General features: G+C 42.9%; 1 protein-coding gene across 1 annotated transcript in view; it reads left to right on the plus strand.

Moving 5' to 3' along the window:
- Positions 1-1,032: 1,032 nt before the first annotated feature.
- LAMA5 (laminin subunit alpha 5) overlaps positions 1,033-23,989 on the plus strand; it is a 149,271-nt gene continuing 126,314 nt past the window's right edge. Inside the window, exons 1-2 of the mRNA XM_083146806.1 lie at positions 1,033-1,420; positions 9,946-10,098. Coding sequence (XP_083002932.1) covers positions 1,172-1,420; positions 9,946-10,098 — 402 coding nt within the window. The 5' untranslated portion in view covers positions 1,033-1,171. The remainder of the gene's footprint in view (positions 1,421-9,945; positions 10,099-23,989) is intronic.

Consider the following 23,989-nt stretch of genomic DNA (forward strand, 5'->3'; position numbering starts at 1 on the left):
AAGGTGGTATTTCATTCCCTACCATCCCACTAGGGCGTGGTGGGAGAATAAAATAGTGTGCCGAGCGCAGCAAGGCACCGTGTCCGAAGTATTGCAAGTGAAGCCAGCGATGTGGTGCACTTTAAATAGTTTCCATGTCGGCTGTGTCGACATTCGGGTCAAAAAACTGTCAAAGAACCTTTTGACTGTCGACCTAACGCATGTGTCCACCTAGACCCATGTCAACCTAGTCCCTTGTCGACCTTGACACACGTCGAACCAACGGTGTCGACCTAATGTCTGTCAAACTAGTTGGGGTCGACTGAATAATCCAAACCTGTTTATGATTGGCAGCCACTAGTACTGGCTTTGTGTATTACAATGACTGTAAATAATTGGCATTGGTCTTATACCGCCAACCCTAAGCACCCCTGCAAGTGTCCTGAGGCACCCCACAGTTCAGTTTGGGACCCACTGCTTTAGTGTATACCCAGCTTAAGCTTCTCTCCCAAGTCATGCTATATATGTATTTAAAAAAAAAAAACTCAAATAAAACACAGATGCAATTAGTACTTTTCAATAAATATTTAATTATTATTATTGTTATATTAATAATAATTATTAAAACTACTGATGTGCATTAATATTATTTAAAAAAGCAACCATTGTCTATTGTAATTAATGAATATAGTTTGTGACATAAGGGTATAATTTACAGAAGTATAATTATGAGATCATAATAAAAAATCACGGATGTACTATAAATGTATTAAAGTACATGAACTTTTTCATTGATGATGAGATAAGGTAATTACTACAAGTCTAACATTGTTCCCACATGTATATAATAAATCCCTGGAATGTAAACAGTAATTGAGGCTATATAATATTATTTTTAGTAGCGCATTATAGTATTTCTTCCCATCTGCAGCCAGAGCAAGTAAGGAGAATAGATGTGGAGCAGCCCCCAGCAGCAGGGGTGACAGTGTGAGTAGTCCCTGTGGACTGGAGCTGCAGGCAGACCCCTCTCCCCAGGGCAGGTCTCTCGGTGCTGCCCCCGCCCCTCTCCTGTAACAATCTCTGGCAGCCCATCGTGGTAAATGTTTTAGTTTGGAGCTAGGGGGAGAGCGGGAGCACACAGACAGCAGGACCGGCCTCATCCCCTGCTACCCGCTACAGTCCCGGGAGGAGGATGGCACCGGTGCCCATAGCACGCTGCTGGCTACTCTGCCTCATCTGGAGGACGATCAGCGCACAGGAGTTGCCCATTAATGGAGTGAATGGCCACAGCTTGCACCCACCGTACTTCAACCTGGCAGAGGGCACCAGGATTTTCGCCACTGCCACCTGCGGGGAGGGTGAAGGAGGCAGACCCGTGGAGGACCTGTACTGCAAGCTAGTTGGGGGACCAGTATTTGGAGATCCTAGCCAGACCATCCAGGTACTGCACCTTTACTTGACACTGAAGGAGTTAAGGGCATGCACTGTTTATGGTCGGGATGGACATTAGGTCCCCTCCTCCCCTTTTTTTTTTTTTTTTGTATAATGGTTAATTATTGTACAGTACCTTGTGTTTCACTTTCACTCCCACATTAGCTGCACAGAGATCAGTAGATGTAATGAGCATATGAGGTGGTCTGCACCATCTTTAATATGCGCCCCTAGAACTCTCGCTGCACTTTCTACCTTTTAACCCTTTGATCACTGTAGCATCTTGCTTAGCAACGTTGGCAGAGGAGCTTAATAAGCTGCTACGGTACAGAGTGAGCCTCACTCGGCTGCAACTATGTATTCCTCCATTATAAAAGACAGCAGCTGCACTTGTTACTGACCTGTTACCTCTATCCTAGTTCCTGCTTTGCCCTGTAGTTGCCATTACTGTGGGGGGAAAGAAATCATTTTGAGCATAAATAATTTATTTTGGTCTTGGACCACTAACCTGATGCACACCTGATTTTCTAAAAAATGCATAGGCAAAGAGTTTGGGGCCCAATTCTGTATATTCTATACAATTCCAGTTTTGTTCTCTGTCAGCTTGGCATGTATTATCCTATCTTAACTCTTCAGGTTAAATGTAACTTTTTTTTTGTCTGCCCCATGGCAGAAAAAATTAAGTCACGGCCCTAACTTTATGGCATTCCTCTGCCCCCATTGTTTAAATTCCTGCTTGTTTATAGGTGTGGATCTGGCCAATAATGACAAGCTATTTATCTAGCTCTTGTCTGATGAGCTGTGTCATAGTTTATCCAATGAAATGCTTTAAGTCTTGGTAATTGTGTCATGTTCCCCTTATCTAAACTGCTGGCGGTCTCTTTGAACTGTGAAATGACTGACCTTCCTCTCGTTGGGAATACAACCTGGTTAAGTGCCCCAAGCAGGATACAATCACAGTTTAATCAGCAGGGGCTGGGCAGTAATTAAACCTCCATTTTCCACTAAGAAAATACATTGTTCTGATATTACTTTTGCATTTATATTCTACCTATCCCATGTTGTCCACTATTATCTCCATGACACAATATTTCATACTGTCGGAATTTTGACCATACAGAAGTACACTGTAAAGCATTGAACAAATTAAAATAACACTATATTTTTGTGTGCCTGGTTCCAACACTCATGGGTGGGAGTATTTATGTGAGACAAATTGAGATTTAGCCTATCTACTCAAGAGGAGTGAGGCCAAGGCCCTTATTCTGGTTCACTTTTAAAGGCAAATTCCTTCTCATATGGACAAAACCATGTGCACTGCAGGTGGGGCAAATGTAACATGTGCAGGGAGAATTAGATTTGGGTGTTATTTTGTTTCTGTACAGGGAAAATACTGACTACTTTATTTTTACACTGCAATATAGATCTCACTTTGAACTAAAACCCCACCCAAATCTATTTATCTCTGCACAAGTTACATCTGCCCCAGCTGCAGTGCACATGGTTTTGTCCATTTGAGAAGGAATTTGCCTTTACAAGTGAACCAGAATAAGGGCTCAAAAGTGCCTAGTACCTCACTGATGTCCTATGCAATCATTAGATCTCATTCTCATTTATATTCTTTCAGCCTACATTGAGCCAAAAGCACTAATGGGCTCTACCCACACAGCAATGTTAGCTTAATTTCCTAAGCAATGTAGTCAGATCCTTAGAAAATAGTCCTTTATCACTATGTGTGTAGGCCCCATTAAGGGACATACACAAGTTGAGATATGTGCTAAGCTATTTAGGGTAGGCGACTTCCCAGTGTCTATATAGCGGCTAGCCCATAGACATGCAGCATACCTCCCAACATGACCCTCCCCAGGAGGGACACAATGTTCTGCTCCTGGACTTTCCTCTTAATGTATGATTACGCTCATCTGTGTTGACCAGGTTGATTGATAAGAAAGTTGCTTCAACACAGGTGATGGCAATCATACATTAAGAGGAAGTGCAGGAGCAGAGCATTGTGTCCCTCCTGGACAGGGTCATGTTGAGAGGTATGATGCAGTGATGGATTTTACTTAAGCAAAAAAAAAAAATTAACGAGATAGTGTTTCAGGATGACGAAGATCGCTTTCGCTCATTCTGTAAGCACAGAGTGATTAGCAGTCACTTGCTGAGCAATTTGAGTAGATTTTGAATGCATGCAATGACTTAACTAGCGGAGTGCGAGACCACTCATCGCCATTGCTCTGGGGCATATAAATGGACTGATCTGTGCTTACTTTCTAAGCAATCTGACTTAAGGTGCCCATACACGTTCCAATTATTGTATACAATATTGCATCTCATCGCATCTCGGTTTTTGACATGAGATCTAGTACAAAAAGTGCAGCACATAATTTTTTGTACTAGATCTCATCTCATCGCAAAACCGAGATGAGATGCAATATTGTATCCAATAATTGTAACGTGTATGGTCACCTTTAGACAAGAGCACAACCTCTCTCCATGTGCATGCCCCTTTAGTGCTGTGTTTAGAAGACAGGTACACTTTATAATTGGGGAGAAAAGCTCTAAACCTGCCATACATTAACCCTGCCAAGTGAATTTGTCAAAATAGGTGTGAAAATTGCCAGGCAAACATTTTGAATCATGACCTGAAACATGACCTGAAACATGACCTGAAATGTTTACATTGTATAGGAAATATGGTCCTTCCTTTTTTTTTTTTACACATTTTTTAAAATTTTAATTTACATAACAAATGTGAGCGACGCTGGCATTTTTAGTGCATATTTTGCTCATCTCCCACAGAGATGTTGGCCATACATCTACAGATCGATTGTCAGATTGGGCTGATTGGAACAAAAACCTGGTAATATCTGAATGGCAGCTTGGCAGTTTTCAAGCGTTTCAAAGCAAATAGTCAACTGTAATTTGCTCTCATCCATTACCAGGATTTTGTTCCAACCAGCCCAATCTGACAATCTCTCTGTAGATGTATGGCTGGCTTTACTTGACAAAACCAAGCCAAAAGTTTCTCTAGCCAGTCTTCCCAATATGCAGATCTAGCACCGCTCATCCAGCGCAGGGGCTCGCCAGACCACCCCCACTGGTGAGTGGATGGGGGACAGCGGCGGGGACCCGGGGGGAGCTCTGGTTGAAGGGGTCGCATGTGCATCTTGAGCGCGCGCATCCCCTTCCGGGGCTGGCAAATCCACCGCCAGCCCCTGCAAAGACAACGAGCGCTCCATCTCTACCATCATAGACCTGTAATAGTATCTAAATCTGGGTACACATTAGATGACCCTGCCTAGAACTAGGGATGTCCATCGATGCATGTACCATCGATAGTTGCCATCGAGGGTATAAAACATTCTATTGAATAATCGCTCCTGGCGGGCCGTACACTGCTGGTAGAGTTTGTGCATTGCAGCATCCACTCAATGCTTACTTGCCATGGCGATCGATGTTGGCGCAATAGCAGCACCGGTGACAGAGGACATTACTAGCAGCAGCTGCAACTTCGCTGCCTTAGTGAGTGCCGGTTCAACGTTGAGATGGGGCGAGCCAAGCCTGATACCATTACTGAGTACTAATTCTGATAGAGAATCGGCGAGGACTCGGAGGAACTCTGATCAGCTGTCAGTGAGTGTCACGAACTGTCAGCACAGCAGCTCAGCTGCCGGCGAGGGGCTTGGGCGAGGTAACTGGGTTGGCAGAGCCCGGGTTGTGACCATTCACATATGTGTATGGTGACCATTCACGCTCCCACACATAGGCGCTGGCCGGGCAAAATACACCCAGTATGTACATTCCATAATATTACCAATGTATGAATTAAGTGGCTGAAGAAGAGAGAGTGATGCAGTGGAAGGCGGGAAGAGATGGAAAACAGGGACAGGACAGAAAAAAAACCCCATCAACATTGGTTCCATGCAATCATTGATGGCTGAAAACTATTTGACCTGTAAGGTCAAGGTTCCTCCATGAGGGAGAAAATGCTCTGTTCCTGGACTTCCCTGGTAATGTATGATTACCATCACCTGTGGTGTTACCTAGCTCCTCACAGGTGATGGCAATCATACATTACCAGGGAAGTCCAAGAACAGAGCATTTTCTCTAACGGAGAGGGTCAGGTAGGCAACCCTGCACTAAACAATGTTATAAATGATATAGTTCAGTGGGCACATCAAGGAATATGTTGTTGTTAATGATATAGTCAGTATTGAGCTGCAGGTACATCCCTTTAATCCGGGACACATATTAATTACACAGGTTCTGTGGCTGGCTTTCACCTGGTTTTAAACTGCCACACCCAAGACTCCATTTCACCTGGTTTTAAACTGCCACAGAACCTGTGTAATTAATATGTGTCCCGGATTAAAGGGATGAGTTGGTCACCAAAGGTACAGGTGACATAGGGGATTGTTAACGACCAGCAGGAGCGTGCATCAATAATGATATTGTGCTAAAATAGTTAACAATGGTCGATATTGTTTATTTTATCTTCTAATGCATACCCAGCTTAACGTTTTAAAATTACATTTGCTCACATTTACCCCAGCACCACCATATGCCCTGGTTATTTGCAAGCCACAGAGCTGTCTACTTGGTACTTATGTATTATCTGGGCTCCCATGTTAAATGCACCCCATTTTTTCATACCCCTACTATCCAACTACGCATGGAGTTGATTTTATATAGTGTGGCGAGCGCAGCGAGCCACCGTGCCCGAAGCGTGGCGAGCGCAGCGAGCCCCGCAAGGGGACGCGGTCTCATAAGAAAAACGGGAGCCCAGATATTACATAAGTACCGTCTACTTTACCTCCTGTTAATTATGTATGTTGCCTTGAACATGTTATAAGAGTTTACAGAACACCTGGATGATGTAAAATAAAATGCTAAACATTAGTTTTGTGGCAGCGCTTTGTACAGTGTGATCTCTGCTTAGGTAGAGCAAATGAAACATGTTTGGGAAAGGTGTATATATATATTTTTTACCAAGAATGAAGGATGAAATAGGGTTAAGGATAAAACAGGGGACAGACTAGATGTGCCAAGTGGTTCTTATCTGCCATAAATGTTATGGTCTGTATCCAACTGATAAATCGCACCCGATCTATCGAAAGTGACGTGAGATCATGGAGAGGTATACATTTGATTTTTGCACTGTTTACGCTCATTAGTGTCAGGTTTAGCCATGCATAGGACTCAAACAGGTGATTTTTCACACATTTCATCTTACTTCATTGGCCGTTCTCTAGTGGCTGCCAGTGCAAAAACATTTCACTCTGGGTGTTCTCATGACTTTAATCACTTTCATATGCGTGTACCTTCGCCATCATCGCCGACCATCGAATGATGTTGTGTTCCCCCTCAGCCTGCGAATGGATGTTTGTTAAACATCGATTCGCAGGCAATGCGTACGAACACACGCGGTGAGGGGAGCCGGGCGGGGTTTGGTTAATTTGCAAGCCTGCGAATTCACAGCCTTTCGAATCAACCAAAATAACCCCCTACGTGTCTATGGTGGTGGTTCCCAAATTTTTTGAATTACTGCACCCTAGAGTATCAAAATTATTTTCATGTCACCCCTAGGCCAAAAATTTCTTATTGCAAAATAATAAATTAAGTAAATTGTGTTTATGTCATCATTAGGGCTCCATTATATGCTGAGGGACAAGAATCACTTCTGTCTGTCCACATATTCTATGATTGGCAGCCACCAACACTGGTTTTGTCTATTACAATGACCATAAATAATTTGAATTTGTTCTAGACCAAAAACTCGAGGAACCACCTGCAAGTGTCCAGAGACACCCCAGGGTGCCAAGGCACACAGTTTGGGAACCACTGGTCTATAGAATCTATTGTTGTGGGCTGGGAAAGAGCTTCAGATTTTAAACATTTTAAGAGGTCTATGTACTAAGTATGGGAAGGAGATAACGTTCCAGTCAATTAGCTCCTAACTGCCATGTTACGGGCTGTGTTTGAAAAATGACAGACTCTGAATGACTGGTAGAGATAAAGTTATCTCTATCTACTTTATCTCTCTCCAATGCTTAGTTAATACAACGTTTTCTGTGAATTTTTTATCATTTGTATTGAATACAAATCCCAAACTTTAATATCCCAGGTCACTGGGAATGTAAATCCCTTGCATGCTTTCAGAATTGTTTCATTCGTATTGTACGTTGTGTTCAATTTTATTTTTTATATTTTACCTTTTAAATGTGTACAAAAATAAAGTTTCCGGTAAAAGGTATAGTTTAAGTAAAAAAAGGTGGATAAGATTGTAAACTCCTCAGGTACAGATCTCCATCTTATTGTGGTGGCTTTATCACATTGTGGCCTGTATTTAAATACAGAACAGACTGTATTAGAAGCAACAAAGCAGACAGCGACACCACAGGCAGGGAAGAGGAAATGCATGGGTCTTGAAAGGTGCAGTGAACACTAATACATAAAGTGCATGCATACATGCATGCATACATACATACATACATACATACATTGGTGCATTGTAGCTGCTATTAATATTAAATATAACCAAAAATCCAATATATATCCCACATATATAGTGTTCATTCTAGAACCCGCTATCTTTGAAAACTCACGCAGTTCCTCTTCCCTGCCTGGGGTGTCGCTGTCTGTTGTGGTGTTTCTAACACAGGTCTGGTTTGCATATCAGTGCTGATATACAGACCACACTGTGCTAGAAGCACTACAGCAGACAGCGACACCCCAGGCAGGGAGGAGGAACTGCGTGAGTTTTCAAAGATAGCGGGTGCTAGAATGAACACTAATATATATTATATTAGACATATGTAACAACAAGAAAGTGCATAGTCTCTCGGTGCAATATAGTGAAAAAAAAAATAGCATGCTAACTCAACACAGCAAGGGGCATAGTCAGGGCAAGTTGAAACTTGCAGGTTAGTGTAGCGGGTGAGCAAGAGGGCCAAGGGGATGTGTAGAGTGTAGCTGTTGAGTAATAGGAATGGGAAAGGAGAGCTAAAAAAGCGCATTGGAGCTTAAAATCTAAATGTAAAATGAACAGATTGGCGCAAGGGGGTAGCTGAGGGCAGCAAGCAAGAGTGGGAGTGATGGAAGATGGACAAGGTGAGGTAAAATACAAGGTGATAAGGTTAGGCTTTTGTTAACAAGAGGTCTGTATTGTCCGAAGGAAAAGTCAGACCCGATATCCCTTCAGCTCACCGGGTGGGTTGCATGCGATTTATCACATGTAAAGGATCTCTGGGAGTCCCCCACACTTAGCCAATCAGTGGCCCCTATTTTGAATGGGAGTATTCAAATCTCCTGCCCGCCCACTGCAGCATTGCTACACGTTACCACAGTAGCGGGGGAGGAAAGGGGGGTCTCAGAGGTGCAGAGCAGGGAGGATACTTCCCTACTCTGCAGGCTGGCACACACCTATGGATCAAATGCGATAAAAAAGCACTCACGATGGGTCACTGATGCATCTGTTCTGACAGATCATATTTACTGCACATATGATTTGTAGGCTCTGGTTTGGTCTATCTTCAATCGATTATATTGGCCTGATCCGATGAATCTGACGAAGACCTGTGTATGAGGGCTTTAAAGTAGAGATTGCAGTAAGATGGGAATGGGGGAGGCCTTCAAGAAGAAGTGTACAGTACTGTAGTTGAGGCGGTAATTGTCAATAGTCTGGTCTGATATGGGCGATGTTTCAGAGCTGGAAATGGTATGGTAATGCAAGAGGTTGTATGTGCAGCGTGTACCAGCCATTCTGCTGCTAACTATCATTTTCAAACCAGGCTATAACTTGACAATTGGGAGATGAATGGCTGTTGTGCTATCTACAGCCACTTTATCACTTCACGGAGCTTAATGAATCTGCCCCACTTCTACCGGAATGATGGGGGAGGGGAGTGGAACCAGAGATGGAAACAAAAGGAACTGTTGGTGAGGTAGGTGGTGAACTAGGAAAGGATGGTTTCTGAGAGGCCGTTGGTCTGAAAGTGAGCAATAGGAGAGGGTGATCCACTGTGTCAAAGGCCACAGAGAGATCCAGGAAGATAAGCAGGGAGGTGACCCCTACATTTGTCTGAGAGTAGATGATTGGTGATTTTGGTCAAGGCAGTTTAAGACAAGTGGAGGGGGCAGAATCCAAATTGTAGATGACCAAGGATAGAGTTGTCCGAAAGGTAACTGGTGAGGCAGTTCGAGCTGCTAGAGTATTTTAGAGGCAAATAGGAGAATATATAATTACGTGTATGTTTCAGTACCATACGCTACGGTCACTATATGACCTCTCTCATGCTAGAGCTTTATGACTTTCAATAACTTAACCTAATACTGAGGATGAATTATTGGTCTGTTTCTCTACACTGTCCATGAATTCAGTGCTTGCAAAGTAACTGGTTACTGTCAAAGCTTGACAGGACATTGAATACTACTGTCTCCATATACAATGTCATCTGTGTATCTGTCTTATATCTGTATGTCATGGGTCTGACGTCCCTGCACCACTAGTGATTTATTCAATGTCTATTTTAGGGGCAGTACTGCGACATCTGTTTAGCAAACAGTGGAGAGCGAGCACATCCCATTACCAACGCCATTGATGGCACCGAGCGATGGTGGCAGAGCCCCCCCTTGTCCCGAGGTCTGGAGTACAACGAGGTCAATGTTACCCTAGATCTGGGTCAGGTCTGTATCATTTTTATACATAATACACATGACAAAGCTTTCAGAATTTGTATATGCTGACCAGGGTTCTCCATCTTGGCATGGTAACAGACTAGCAATCTATAACCCTGAGGTTGTGTCTCAGTCTGTAATAGTTGAGATGGGATTGTGGTTGATATCTTATTTATTAGCATGGAATCATGCATAAAACCAGTGATGTTATGAATACTAACATCTGATTAGTTGCTAAGATTACATTATGTTTGTATATACTGACCTTTAAAGAAGAAACAACTGTTTTTGTGGTATGAAACACGTTTGTTCCGTAATGATTTAAATTGTTATTGAATCTGATCTAAGCTTTTATTTTATTGAAATGTATATCAATACAGTGGTAACAAGCTTTTCCTGGCATCATGATTTGCCTACAAATGTTCATAGTCATAAATATTGAATGTTTATTTATTACATTGTCCTATGTTGTAGCTTCAATAGAAGAAATTGCTTTTTAAAAAACCCAAACAAACAAAAACACCAGGAATATTGGCCCGAGATTATTTGGTGTGCTCCCTCATGGGGGGTCTCACTCAAATCTTATTTCCCATCGATTGTGAGCTAACCCCCAGCTGGAAAGTGCCCTAATGTTGATGACTAGTTTTGTCTGGCTGTCCTGGAGGAGGAGGGGATGGTGCATTTAATTGTACTTTATTGTGTGCTGGGAAACCCTCCCCCAACACACACACATTTCACAACACAGTGGTTGTTGGAATAGAGGCTACATTTCAGAACAAACTGTGACTCTTGGAGGCCTGATGTACCAATTAATGTCTGCTACAGTCTTTCTAGGAGGTTGTAGCAGATAAGTATATGCACTTTCAGCATACCAAGGAACAGATTTATGATAAGAATACTAAAATCATATGTGTAAATTGCTTTTGAAAGTGAACTGTGGTGTTGTACCCGGGACTCTTGTTCCACTAGCTCCTTGTATCCCAGCATTGCCTTCTCCCTAAGACATTACAGTAAGATCTCACAAGCAGGGCCCTCTCTACCTTCAGACTCACACCTGTAGACTGCACCTCTATCATTAACCTCAAATGTACTTATTGTGGTTTTATGTATAACTGTGTATTTGATATGAGTTGTAATTTCGACTATCTGGTTCTACATGGATTTGTGGAGTATTCGATTACAAGTGCTTGTGAATTAGGTCCTTTTCTACACCTTCTCTGTTAGTTTGTTCATATGTATGTTCCATGTGGGAAAAGCATCTGTTACTATATAAATTAAGCTGGGTACACACTGGGCGATATTTACTTAACGATATGGATATCGTTAATAATGTTGCGTACATATCGTCCAGTGTGTACGGTCAGTATCCCTAATGATGCACGTGCCCATAAGTCATTAATGACCATGGGGGAAATGTAATAGAGTGAGAGATTTGGTAAGAAATCTCCAGGTTTTTTTAAAGCGGCAATCATTTACACTGCAAAACCAGTGTGATTTTGCAGTTTAAATGATTGTTACCTTAAAAAACTGGAGATTTCTTACCAAATCTCTATTACATTTCACCCCCCTACCTCCGTCTTCTGTACATGCAGTCCAATCTGACAATATCATCAGCGACTGCATGTACGGAGCTGCTGGAGGGTTTATGTCACTGGCCAGTGTGTATGCCCTATATCAGTGATTGCTAACCTTGACACTCCAGCTGTTGTTGAGCTACACATCCCAGCATGCCCTGCATCAGTTTTAGCATGGCCAAATAGTAAAACTGTAGCAGGGCATGCTGGGATGTGTTTTTCAGCAACAACAGGAGTGTCAAGGTTAGCCATCACTGCCCTATATCGTTCTCCCATGGCACCCCCCTTATAGGAATCGCTTGTGTGTGCCCAGCATTATGCTAATGTTTGTATACATGCCACTACATAATACAGTAGCTGTCTAAACTCTGATTTCTAGTGTTGGAAATCACACTGGTTTTTCATTAACTCTTTAAAAGCTCCTATTTTGCTGCCTCCTACGGAATAGGCAATGGGTTGTGGATGGTTCCTTAAGTGCCAGGGGATTTTTAAAAGTGTGAAAAATGTTATTGTCTGCTAACAGCTGTGCGTCTGTATTGGATACCTAACAGAAAAGTTTCTTGTTAGGCAAAGATTTTAAATGTTGAAATAGCAAACTGTCCTCCCAATCTCAGCTTAACCTTGCCATAGTCTTGTCAGGTAGAGGGGAATAAGGAATAACTTTGTTTCCTGTGTTATGGATATGTATGGAATTCCATTTATCCTGGGATCAGTCTGTACCTGTGCAGTCTCTCATACATCCGGAGAAAGCTTTATAAATGTATTCCTTCAAACAAGATCTCTTGACATCTTTGATGGGCTCTCTCAGCTAAGCTGCTTTCCTGTAACAGAAAGTTTAACATACCGTTTGCTTTATCAACTTGCATGCACTTTTCTCTCATGTAGCTGTTTATACAAAGTACCTTAGCCCAGGTGTGGTGTCTTATTTTTTTGGAATGTGCCTCTTGTGGACGTAGGATGTCCTTGAGGGGCATTCCTTAAATAACTGAATTTGTTGGGTGTACCGGTTGGTACTTTTCATTGTACATGCTTTTCACTAAGCAATGTGCTAATCGACGCGTTAATGCTTGCCGCAGTGTTGTGTGTTTCTTTGTTGGCATATATTGTTGTAACTACAATTTTCTATGGCTCATCACTGTACACCTTTACATCTGCCCAAATTGGCACATCTAGTACAGCGATGGGCAAAGCTGTATTTTAAATAAATCTATCTACAGTATCTTAGGCTAATGGAGGCCTACACACATAGACACTGCTGAGCGCTCTGATGCTAGATCGATAAGAACGCTCAGCAAGATCGCTTAGCACACAGCACTGTGCCAGTGAGAACAATGGTCATGACAGCAATATCCAGCATGCTTCATAGTAATCGCCAGTAAGCACTATCGCTATGCCCCTACACACGGAGCTATGTAGGGGCATTTTTTTAAGTGATCTAGTGAGATCGTTTAGAAAATTCCCCTAAATTGCTCTGTGTGTAGGCCCCATAAGACAGTAGAGCAATTTTAACATCCTTTGGATGAACATGAAATAAAGATCAAATCGTGTTGAGTTTACCAAAAGATTAATAAAGGGCAGACTAGATGGGATGGTGTTTCTTTTCTGCCTTCACCTTCTGTGTCAATTCAATACGGTGTGCAGTGAATATCACCGGGAGGGAGCTCCCGCAGCTATTTTAATCAGCACAATGCTAACTCAGACTAGTGGATTTCTGCTCACACCCGTTCTGGTGTGCGAGCAAGAATCCAACAAAACTAGGACACATAGGTCCGGGAGCTCACTCCTGGCGCTGTTCACTATGCACTGTATTGAATAGACCCCTATGTTTCTGTCTCTTTCTATCAACACTCTACATCGACACTAATTAGGTGTATGTACTACATGTTTGTATGTGTTTATACTGTATATACAAGCATGCACGCTATATTCATTTATCTCTATTGCAAAAGCAAATTATATTGGTTATTGCAAATGGAATCTAAATGAAGCTCACCGTGACACAATGAAAAGTCCAATAATTGTAAGAATCACATGTTTTGAAGAATTGCGTGATAGTGGTCAATAGAAAAGAAGTATGCCAGACTAAAAGTAAAAGATTATCCTTATTTTGAGTTTGGCATTATACTGCAACTTTTTTGTTACAAATGACCAAGGGGGTTAGTCATTAATATCCCTTTCACACTTGCAAGCGCTTTCACACTAGTCACCCGACCCGCTATGAGCCGGGTAGGTGACTTCATCTTGAGGCGGGGCAGGGGCGGTGTGGGGAGATCTTCCAACAGCGCCGTTACATTGCAGTGGACGGGACCTGGGTGGCGTCGACCCAAGATACCCGTTCACACTGTGCCTGGACCCGTGAGCGTTCCGGGTCCAACCCTGGTCAAGACCTGGGTAGAAATCCTGGAACGCTGGACCCGACATCATCTACCAGCACCCTTTCACACTGATCAATGTCCCAGGTTTATGCGGGTTCATGTGCAATAACTCGGGAAATATTTATCAGTGTCATCGGACCTCAATGTTTAATATATATATATATATATATATATATATATATATATATATATATATATATATATATATATATATATATATATATATATATATATATATATATAATCAGTAATTAGTGAGCTATATTCCAAAGTAGATAATGTGCGAGATTTAGCTCTTGGGAATTATTTGTCCTGAGATTTCTTGGGTTGTCAAAACAGGTTTGGAAGAGGTAGGGGGTCAGCGTTCATTTTCATTACCTTTTCCCCAATTCCTTAGTTTGTGGCACTTGCAGAGACTGAGGAAGGATGACCAAAAATACAATCGTTCATCAGGAAGTTACTGTTCTATGATGTGAGTTTGTTAATGGGAATCTTTTGTCTCCTACTATTCACTTTGTTCCTTGATCAGTCGGGTGAAAATCTCAGGATGTGGCGAGTCCTAGGCATGGCATTCCCCTCCCCTCATTCCAACTCACTGCTTCATGTCAGCACAGGTCTCTTGCTCTTTTCTATCAGTGCGCCAGAGCTTACGGTGACCTCATTTTGTAAACTATAGAACACTTTAGGGCTCTTTCAATAATCCATGGAAAGAGAAGACTTATTCTGACATTTTCTCAGAGAATAAAAAGAAAAGTATATCTTAAAATGTTTACTAACAGCGACCCACCATAATGTGATCCAAAAACATCCAGTGTGTAACTTTAATAGTGTGTTATTTATTAATGTATAAATGAACATTAAATACAAATTGTGTAAAGACGCAACTTAAAACATTCACAGATATACAGTGTAATAGTACTGCAAGTGTCCTTTGCCCTAGTGATGTCACTTTATCCTAGTGCATTGATAGGCTATATATTTCAGCCTACAATGAGGGTTCTTAACAACTTCACCTTGGAAGCACAGAAATATTATATGTACTGATAGAATACGTAACCAGGTGTAAGGCCATCCAGTAGCTCGTAGATATTTGTGTTGTGTATATCGCTGTGTAATGGTTAGCATTACTGCCTCACAGCACTAGGGTCATGGGTTTGATTCCCACCATGGCCCTAACTGTGTGAAGTTTGTATATTCTCCCCGTGCTTGTGTGGGTTTCCTCCCACAATCCAAACATAGGTTAATTGTCTCCCAACAAAAATGAAGCCTAGAATGTCTATGTGTCTGTACATGTGGTAGCGAATATAGATCACCCTGCCTAATTTTGTGTGCTCCTCTCAGGGAGAAGCCTGGAGAGAAGATACTGAGCTGCAGTTAGATGGGATGAGTGGACGATGATGTCATTAATGTGTGCGCTATATAAATAACTGGTAATAAATAAATATAGGCAAAGGGGGTAATATGTGAATTATTAACATTCAAGTCAAAACTAGATATGTTTATTTGTCTGAAAAGCAGGTTGTGAACAATGCAGAGTATACATTAAGCTTTTACCTTTTTACTATTACTTCAGGGCTGCTCCTTTAAAGTCCAGACCGCATGTTACAACAACACCCCAGGGGGTCTGTTTAGGATCTCCGAGTTTTTACTGTGACATTACAGAAGTTTTTCTGCAGTCCTTTCCCCACACAGTACTCTGCTCTGTACACAGAGCTTTAAAACTTCTTGATAGAGTGTCAGAACAATGAAAACAAAAGCTGTTAACAAGACAAGGTCACTGGGAGTGTGTGGGGCACAAGGGAGATGTGAGGTTTTCAGGCCAGAAGGTGAAAACAAATAAAGGCAGGTGCAGATTATGAGACGCAGGACTATGTGGATTCATGAGCTAGGACCCCTTGGATTAGTTTAATAGGCTGCGGTTTATTGTAGTTTATTCATCACAGATTTCAATAAGCCAATTAACAAGCTCCTTAGGACCACCCAACTGCCCATCTTTAATAATTACTTTATTGTGGTGCTTCCTGAATGACAAGCAGGTAATAGAGAGTTAAACGAGCATGGCTTCCGATAAATTACAGTGTCCTTACTCAGTTTCCCTTTCCATGTCAGATAAGGGTCATTTACTGAGGAATTACTTGGTAGATGACCAGAAGGACAAAGATACAGAACACTGGTTTTTGCTCATGTCATGAAATCTCCAGATTTATCCCATCCCCTGGGAGCCACTGGAAAGTGAAGAGGCCAAAACCAGCAGGAAACTTTACTTGCGCTTACGAGCTTTGGAATATTTTTGTACATCAAGCAAAGAGTTGATAAAAATTGCATCCAGAGGACAAATGAATGTAAGACATAAACACAAAGATATATATATATATATATATATATATATATATATATATATATATATATATATATATATATATATATGTATGTATTCTGGTCAGAACGTTATAATCTATGACAAGATAATGTAGATGTTACTGTGCAACTGATACACCTTTTACACCGCCAAATAACTCCGGTCCGACCCAGGTTGTTGCTGGGTGGACCTAAGTCATTGTGCGGTGTGAAAGGGCCTTTTGAAAAATCCAGGGTCCAGCAACCCAGCAATCCACCCCAGGTTAAAAGAAGGGTATTTCCCGGGTCATACCCGGGTTGCTGGGCAGTGTGAATGTGTAACTAGGGTTGAGTAACCTGGGTCCTGTTCACACTATAATAAGGAGGCAACGGCAGCTACAAGCTCTGCCTCATCCCCCGCTCCACTGATGACATGTCACCGATTTGTCGTCCCCCCCCCCCCCCCCCCCCCTCCCATGATGCTAGCAACCATGCTCATTGCCAGGACGCTGCAGGGAGCTTCAACTCCCAAATAGCAGGTTGCTCCTGGGATAAAGTCATTTCCAAAGGTGCGACCCAGCAATTGCGATGTGACACGGGTGTGGGTTGTGCACTTCTAAAGAATATGGCTGGCAGTAGAATTGGCCTTTGCAGAGGTGATCTGTGGCCAGTATCTCCTTGAATGATGAGAGTTTGGGAAATGAGTTCCCTGGGAGAAATAGTAAGTATGATCACTCCTTTAATTTGTGATAAAAATGCTAAGGATCAAAGCGCTGGCTCCTTTCAGCTGTGCTTTGCCATATTAAAAAATGACTTTTTGTATGTGCACGAGCCAGTTATGTTTTCAAGGTCAACCAGCAAGTGCGCAGGTGAAGTCATTACTCACTGACACATTTGAAAAAGATCCACAGGTGGAGCTAATTACTTCATTTGTGAATATGTGAGGACACCTGGGAAATATGCACTGTTCGGACTGAGTTTTGGAACCATTGATATGAATAATACAAATGTCTCATTACATTTGATCACCATTTCTTTCACTATAACTTGCATCAGTCCTACAATGTCAGCCTTTCATCGTGGACTCTGAATGCAGCCATATCTAGTGTATTCGCAAACAGAAGTATTAGCGAGGGCATACATAAACAATTGTTGTGGTTGTAGCGTCAAATAGTAGATGCGTTGTGTGTGATAGGTGTAGGTGCCAATGGTAATGACAGCTCTTGTATAATCATACAGAGGTCTGGAGTGATGCAGGGCCATCACTGAAAGCCCTTCCAAAATGGGACATGACCTTTTGGGTTGACCCCCATTATCATCTTTCCAGGGGCGTGCCCGGAGATGCTGGCCTGTCCACAGAGACTTGTCTATTTCCTGGACTATGATAGGAGCTGAGTGCTACTCCTGTTTCCTGGCATTTTGATGTCACCCCACAGGGAATGACACCCAACTAGTGATGCCATTAGTGTGATGCAAACTTATAATTGCATTCGGATTCTAAATGCGGCTAAATTTGATCTTGCTTACAGCTTATAATTATGCTCTGTGTGTTGTGCCCAAAGAGCTTCTCCAAAATCTGCATATGCCACCTCTGGCGTGCCAGCTGCAGTGAATCTATGTGGCTGGTTGCCAAACATCTGACTATGAGCTTATTCACTTTGAATCGAAAAAAGGGTTCCACAGCGCAGTTCCCAAAATGCAAGATGCGATCACCTCTGCCTGATTGATGGAGAGCAGGATCAGCTGGTGCTTCCAGAAACGGGGAAATGTCACCCCCATTTTCCAGGAGTGGCGAGGCCAAGTTTCCTTGGCCACAGGCATCTTTAGTAAGGTTAGTCTAACTTAAGCTGCAGTCGCATTGTTCCCTAAAATCCCAGAATTCACTGCCAGAAAGTTCACCATCAAAGTTGGACCTTCTGTACAACTGCCAATGTGTTTTTCCATTAGGACTCTATAGTCTAGGCTTTAGGAAACCTGTGGCTCTTCAACCACTGTGAAGGGTTAATATGAAGGTGAAGGTTCCTACACTGTGCAGTATGTGCTGTGTGCGTTTTGTACTAGATCACATTGCATCTAGTTAAAATTGCATGCGACATGCTACAATAGCGTGCAATTTGAACTAGATGTGATGCAATCTAGTACAAAAACTATTGGCTGCACATATACGTTTTTGGCTTGTGATGTGAACTACGCTGGAGCGTGCATCGCATTGCTATGCCAAAGGAACAAGGTGCGATGTGAACTACACACAATGCGTTTTGAAGTGCAAAGTTAAAAAACCCATTCGACTCGCGCACCTGATGGCACATGGGAATCCCTTTATAAAAATGGAGCTTCATACAGGGGTGATTTGAGGTCACAACGTGGCATAATGTTTAATTCATGAAAAAACAAAAGAATGATAAAGAAACTTCGATTTTGGGAAAGAATTCTGAGCCGGTTTGTGCTCACAGCTGTGTTATCAGTAACACGATTATTCCTCTTGTTATTTAGTTAAGTAAAACTAGAAATTTATCTTCAAAGCACAAAGAAAAACCTGATAGTACAACACGGCTGTCTTTGAATCATGAAGGGCATTCAGAATAATGCTGGCTGCCTTCCAGCTGCTGTGACTGTAAGGAAGTTAACAACATTATTATTACCCTTTATTTGTACATATCCCACTGCGCTGTACAATGAGGAACTGTATGGCACTTAATGTTGTGTTCTGAAGCACCGGCTGGTCATTGGTGTCTGTAGTCAGGGAACTTTGAAACCTCTGGATATGACAATGGTTCAGCTTATTTACATGTCCATTTTATACCAGAGTTCTGAGTCTGGTCTTTTGGGTAGTTGTATTGGGAATAGAACTCACTATTCATCTTTTTATCTGCCCTATACTAAAAGGGATATGTTCTTTGTCAGTGATCTTGTGCTGGTAGCTGGGATTTCTATTCTCCAGTTTATGGGCCAGATGCACTAAGCTTCAAAAGTGATAAAACGGAGAGTGATAAACAGCCAGCCAATCAGCTCCTACCTGCCATGTCACAGACTGTGTTTGAAAAACGTCAGGCAGGAGCTGATTGGTTGGTTGTTTATCACTCTCCATTTTATCACTTTTAAAGTTTAGTGCATCTGGCCCTCAGTGACATGACAAAAGTCCTCCTAGATCAGCTCGGGGCAGAGATGTAAACTAAAGGCCCCCATACACTATGCGATTTTCGGCCGATTTCACCCGATTTCGGCCCTTTGGGCCGATAAATCGGATGAAATCGGACAAAAATCGCATGTGTTTGACATCTGATCTGATCTGATGCGCGTTCACGAGCGCATCAGATCGGATCAGGGCGTCGGACCTGCTGAACATCAGATATATCGGAATCTGACCCATCATGGGCACATCGTGGGTGCTTTTTAGCACCTACGATGCTTCAGATCCGATATATCTGTGTGTACCTGTTCGGTGCTTCCACAGTAGCTACATCCGGAACACACGTCACCGGAGGGGGCAGGCGCAATGGGGGAGAAAAGCCAGTGAGAGGGGTAGAGGAGACAGCAGCAGCAGCAGCGTCCGTCCCACATTCAAGAGCCAGTGACAGAGGAGGGAAGACCCAAATATGGTTGTGGGCAGAACTGTCAGCGCGAGCATCACTGCCCGACTCCCCCTCTCCCCTGATCCTGGGTGTCATGGTAAACACTAGCCGGCTTTGCCCCGTCCTGCTGCAGCAGAAGCCCGACTCCCCTACCTCTCCCCTTCTGCTGGGTGTGATGTTCAGCTCCGGCAGCAGTACGAAGCCAGCCCCCCCGTCCTGCTGCAGTTTATTTTCAGCCTGTGCAGCAGAGACATAGTCCCCCCGTACATCTCCCCTGCTGCTGGAGGTCAGTGGTGGTGTGGGCAGCAGGGCCCCCTCCTCCCTCCTCTTCCAAGCCAGCTTCCCTTCTTCGTGCTGCAGGAGTTTGTCAGTCCCGGCAGAAGTGAGACTCCCCTGCTGCTGGAGTTCTGCCGTGGTCTGTGAGCATACTGTTTACTGGGGGAGGGTGAGTGTTCTGTGTAGGGATGGCCATCGGCTATCGATGTTTCCAAAACATCGATGGTCGGGACAAACATCGATGGTCAGGACCTAGTGCCCGAAGTTTTGGGCATCGATAGTCGAGAGCCAAATAGTATGATGCCATCAATGGATGGCATCCGATTTCGTTATATATATAAAAAAAAAATTTTTTACCCACCACGGCACAGTGGGAGCCGGGAGTCTTACGCATGCGCAGAGGAGGAAGAATGTTCCCGGCCGGGAGGTGCGAGCATGTGTGACAGAACTAACCTGACGTGCTGGATAATAATATTTCTTCTGCGCATGCGCGCGCAGCACACGCACCCATCCCGGGTACATGCACTGCGCGCGCATGCGCAGAAGAAACATTATTATTCATTGCATCAGGTATAGCTCTATTGTGCATGCGTGCACATCCCGGCGGCGGCCACCCGTTCTTCCTCTGCGCATGCGCAAGTACACAAGCGTGCCTCACTAGTTACAAAGCAGAGTGTGCAGAAAGTTAAAAGGGCCCCTGCTTTATATAGCACTGTTCAGGCCACTCCCTAGGGCCATCCCATCAGATAAATCTCATGGCACATCCAATTTGCTTCAGATAAATCACAAGTGATTTATCACGCGATAAATCACATGTGATAAATCACATGTGATTTATCTGACGCAAATTGGATGTAAAAAATGGCACATCAAGTGTCAAATTTTATGTAGGCCTCCTGGAAAGCTGCCAGGGAAGTTCAAGGGAAATCAGATGCAATTTCACAGGTCAGATAAATCTCATAGTGTATGGGGGCCTTTATGGAGCATACACACGGTGCGATATGAACTACCGATATGGGCATATCGGTAGAAAACATAGTACATATCACACTGTGTGTATATAGCTTGGGATGGCGATGCATGCCCCTGCGGGGTTGGTATCACAAGGAAAAAAAGACTGTGCAGGCAGCTCAATTTTGACTTGAAGGTGTACAATTATAGTCAAAATTGTATATAGGTAAATTGTTCAGTGTATATAGTCAATATTGGTGGTTCTGACATACAGGAAGTTCAAGGAAAATTGTCCATAGCCAAATTCGCACCCCGTATGTATTTCTTTCATACTTTTCCCAATGACTTGACTTAATCTGGACACAATTTATTAGTTGATTTAATAAAAGGGTTTTGCACCTGTACATGAACAGAGCCCTGGGCAGACATGCAGTACTGACATTGGGGGCATGACTTTCTTTCAAATGCATTGGATCAAAACTTGTCTTTTCGATTATATAGCATCTTGTAGAGCAGTGTTTCCCAACTCCAACCTCAGGGTACCATAGTGTTCCCAATCTCCCATTCTAAAGAATAAGAACATAATGCGCTTTCCCCCTTCCTAATGTATAATAATATAATCCTCAGTGTCGTCTCCCCCCCCCTCCCCTCCCAGTAGGTCATGTAATTTACCTAGTACTGTTCCTTGGGCAGATTCCTCAGCTCCTCCTCACACACTCCAGCAGCAATATTCTGTCCCTGCTGTGCTAATGCCACCCCTCAGGGTAGTTGGGAAATTGCTACTGCACAGGTGTATTCAGGGTGATGCAATTTAGAAGCTCCACAAGTGTTGCTAATTATTTCATATGTGATACTTATGTGATCTGGCCAACATGCACCATTAGGGTCCCTGAGGACTGGGGTTGGGAAACACTGATGTAGGGTTCTGCTTAGTACTCCTCAGAAGAGCATGACAGATAATCCAACCATTGTCTGTAGCTTCTACCTGTGTCTAATAATGGGCAACAGGATGTTCTGGGTCTTTATGTGACTGCTGGCCACACATCAGATCAACTTTCCTCCAACCATCCAACTAGTTTGTTGGTTGGATTGAAAATCTGGTACTGGATGGGGCAAATGCCAATAAGCAATTTGCTCACAAATGGAAAAAAACATTCAGTGAAATTGTTTAAATCAAATCTGTCCAACTACAGTACATTGTCTGAGTGACAGTTGTTGTCCATTTTCCAATTTGGGAAACAAATGACTTAATTACAAATTACATTTGCTCCTATCCAGTACCAGTTTTTTATTCCATCCAACCAACTAGTTGGAAGGCTGGAGGAAAGTTGGTCTGAGTGGCCAGCATAACCCCCATAAGACTTTACTAGAGGTCACCAGTCCTTTCCAGCTTAGTTTAAAAAAAAAAAAAAAAATTCTTACAGATTTTAGTGTTTGTTTAAAAAGCATAGTGATATATTGTTTAAATGTATGTGTTAATTTAAGTTACTTACACAGTATAGTATAGCATATTCAGTTGCGCTTTATATTTGATACAATCTGGAATAAAAGAAGACTGGGTAATGGACAGACATAGGCCCTTGTTCACTCGCAAAGGCAAATTCCTTCTCAAATGGACAAAACCATGTGCACTGCAGGAGGGGCAGATGTAACATGTGCAGAGAGAATTAGATTTGGGTAAGTTATACCCCTTTCAGACAGAAAAATCCCAAAAACCCAGGTATTTCCCGGATACAAAAACCCGGGTACAACTAGGCAGCAAGGGGCTGACCCCCTTTCCCGTGTTGACTCCTTTCACACAGAAGCCGGATTTTTCCTGCAAAACTTTGTGTGTCATAAGAATAGGACAGTTTTAAAGGCACACAGAGATGAGGTCATCAAAAGTGGGTGGTGACTGCTCACTGCATTGCATTAACCATGGCATGACACAAGGATATGTTGTAAACAAGTTTTATTGTTTTTATATACTGGAAGGTACATGTTACCTCACATGGCTGTCAGTATATTTGCAATGTTTGAGTACACTGTGGCATCTTTCACTGTCCCAGTCATCTGTTATCTGCCGATATCCTCCTCCCCTCTCACTGCCAGCAGCTCTCACCTCTTGCTTCTACCAGTGGGCCATGCTATCCTTTTTTCAGCTCCCTAATGACCTGAGGCCAGCTCCATTGCCATGCCCTCCCAGCCAATCAGAGAAGCCTATCCTCAAAACCAATCAGCCAGCACCCCACCAGGAGAGCCAATCCGTGCCTAACAATGTGTAATAATCCCAAAAACCCGGGTCGTTTCCTTTCAGACAGCCGGCGACCCGGGTTTTTGGAATACAGACCCGGGAAAAACCCAGGTAAATACCCGGGTCGAAGTCCCGGAACTTTAGACCCGTGTTGACCCTTTCAGACAGAAGAAAAACCCGGGTCGACAAGGCAAGAGCAGGGAAATTCCCGGTCTTTTTTTCTGTCTGAATTGGTATTATTTAGTTTCAGTGCAGGGAAAATACTGACTGCTTTATTTTTTACACTGCAATATAGATCTCACTTTGAAGTAAAACCCCAGCCAAATCTAATTCTCTCATGTTACATCTGCCCTGGTTTTGTCCATTTGAGAAGGAATTTGCCTTTGCGAGTGAACCAGAATAAGGGCCACCGAGGGCACTGTTTGCACGTTTGCAATCTGTACTACTGATAGGGGCTTCCTTTATTGATTAACTGTATTACTCTTAACTACTGTTGGTTGAGATTAGGAGCAATATACAGCCATTTTGAAGGTTATGCAGCCACCTATTGCAGCCTTTAAGTGTGTCAGGCTGCTTATCACT

Source organism: Crinia signifera, chromosome 6, assembly GCF_055691185.1.
Source record: "Crinia signifera chromosome 6, ASM5569118v1, whole genome shotgun sequence".
Lineage (NCBI taxonomy): Eukaryota > Metazoa > Chordata > Amphibia > Anura > Myobatrachidae > Crinia > Crinia signifera.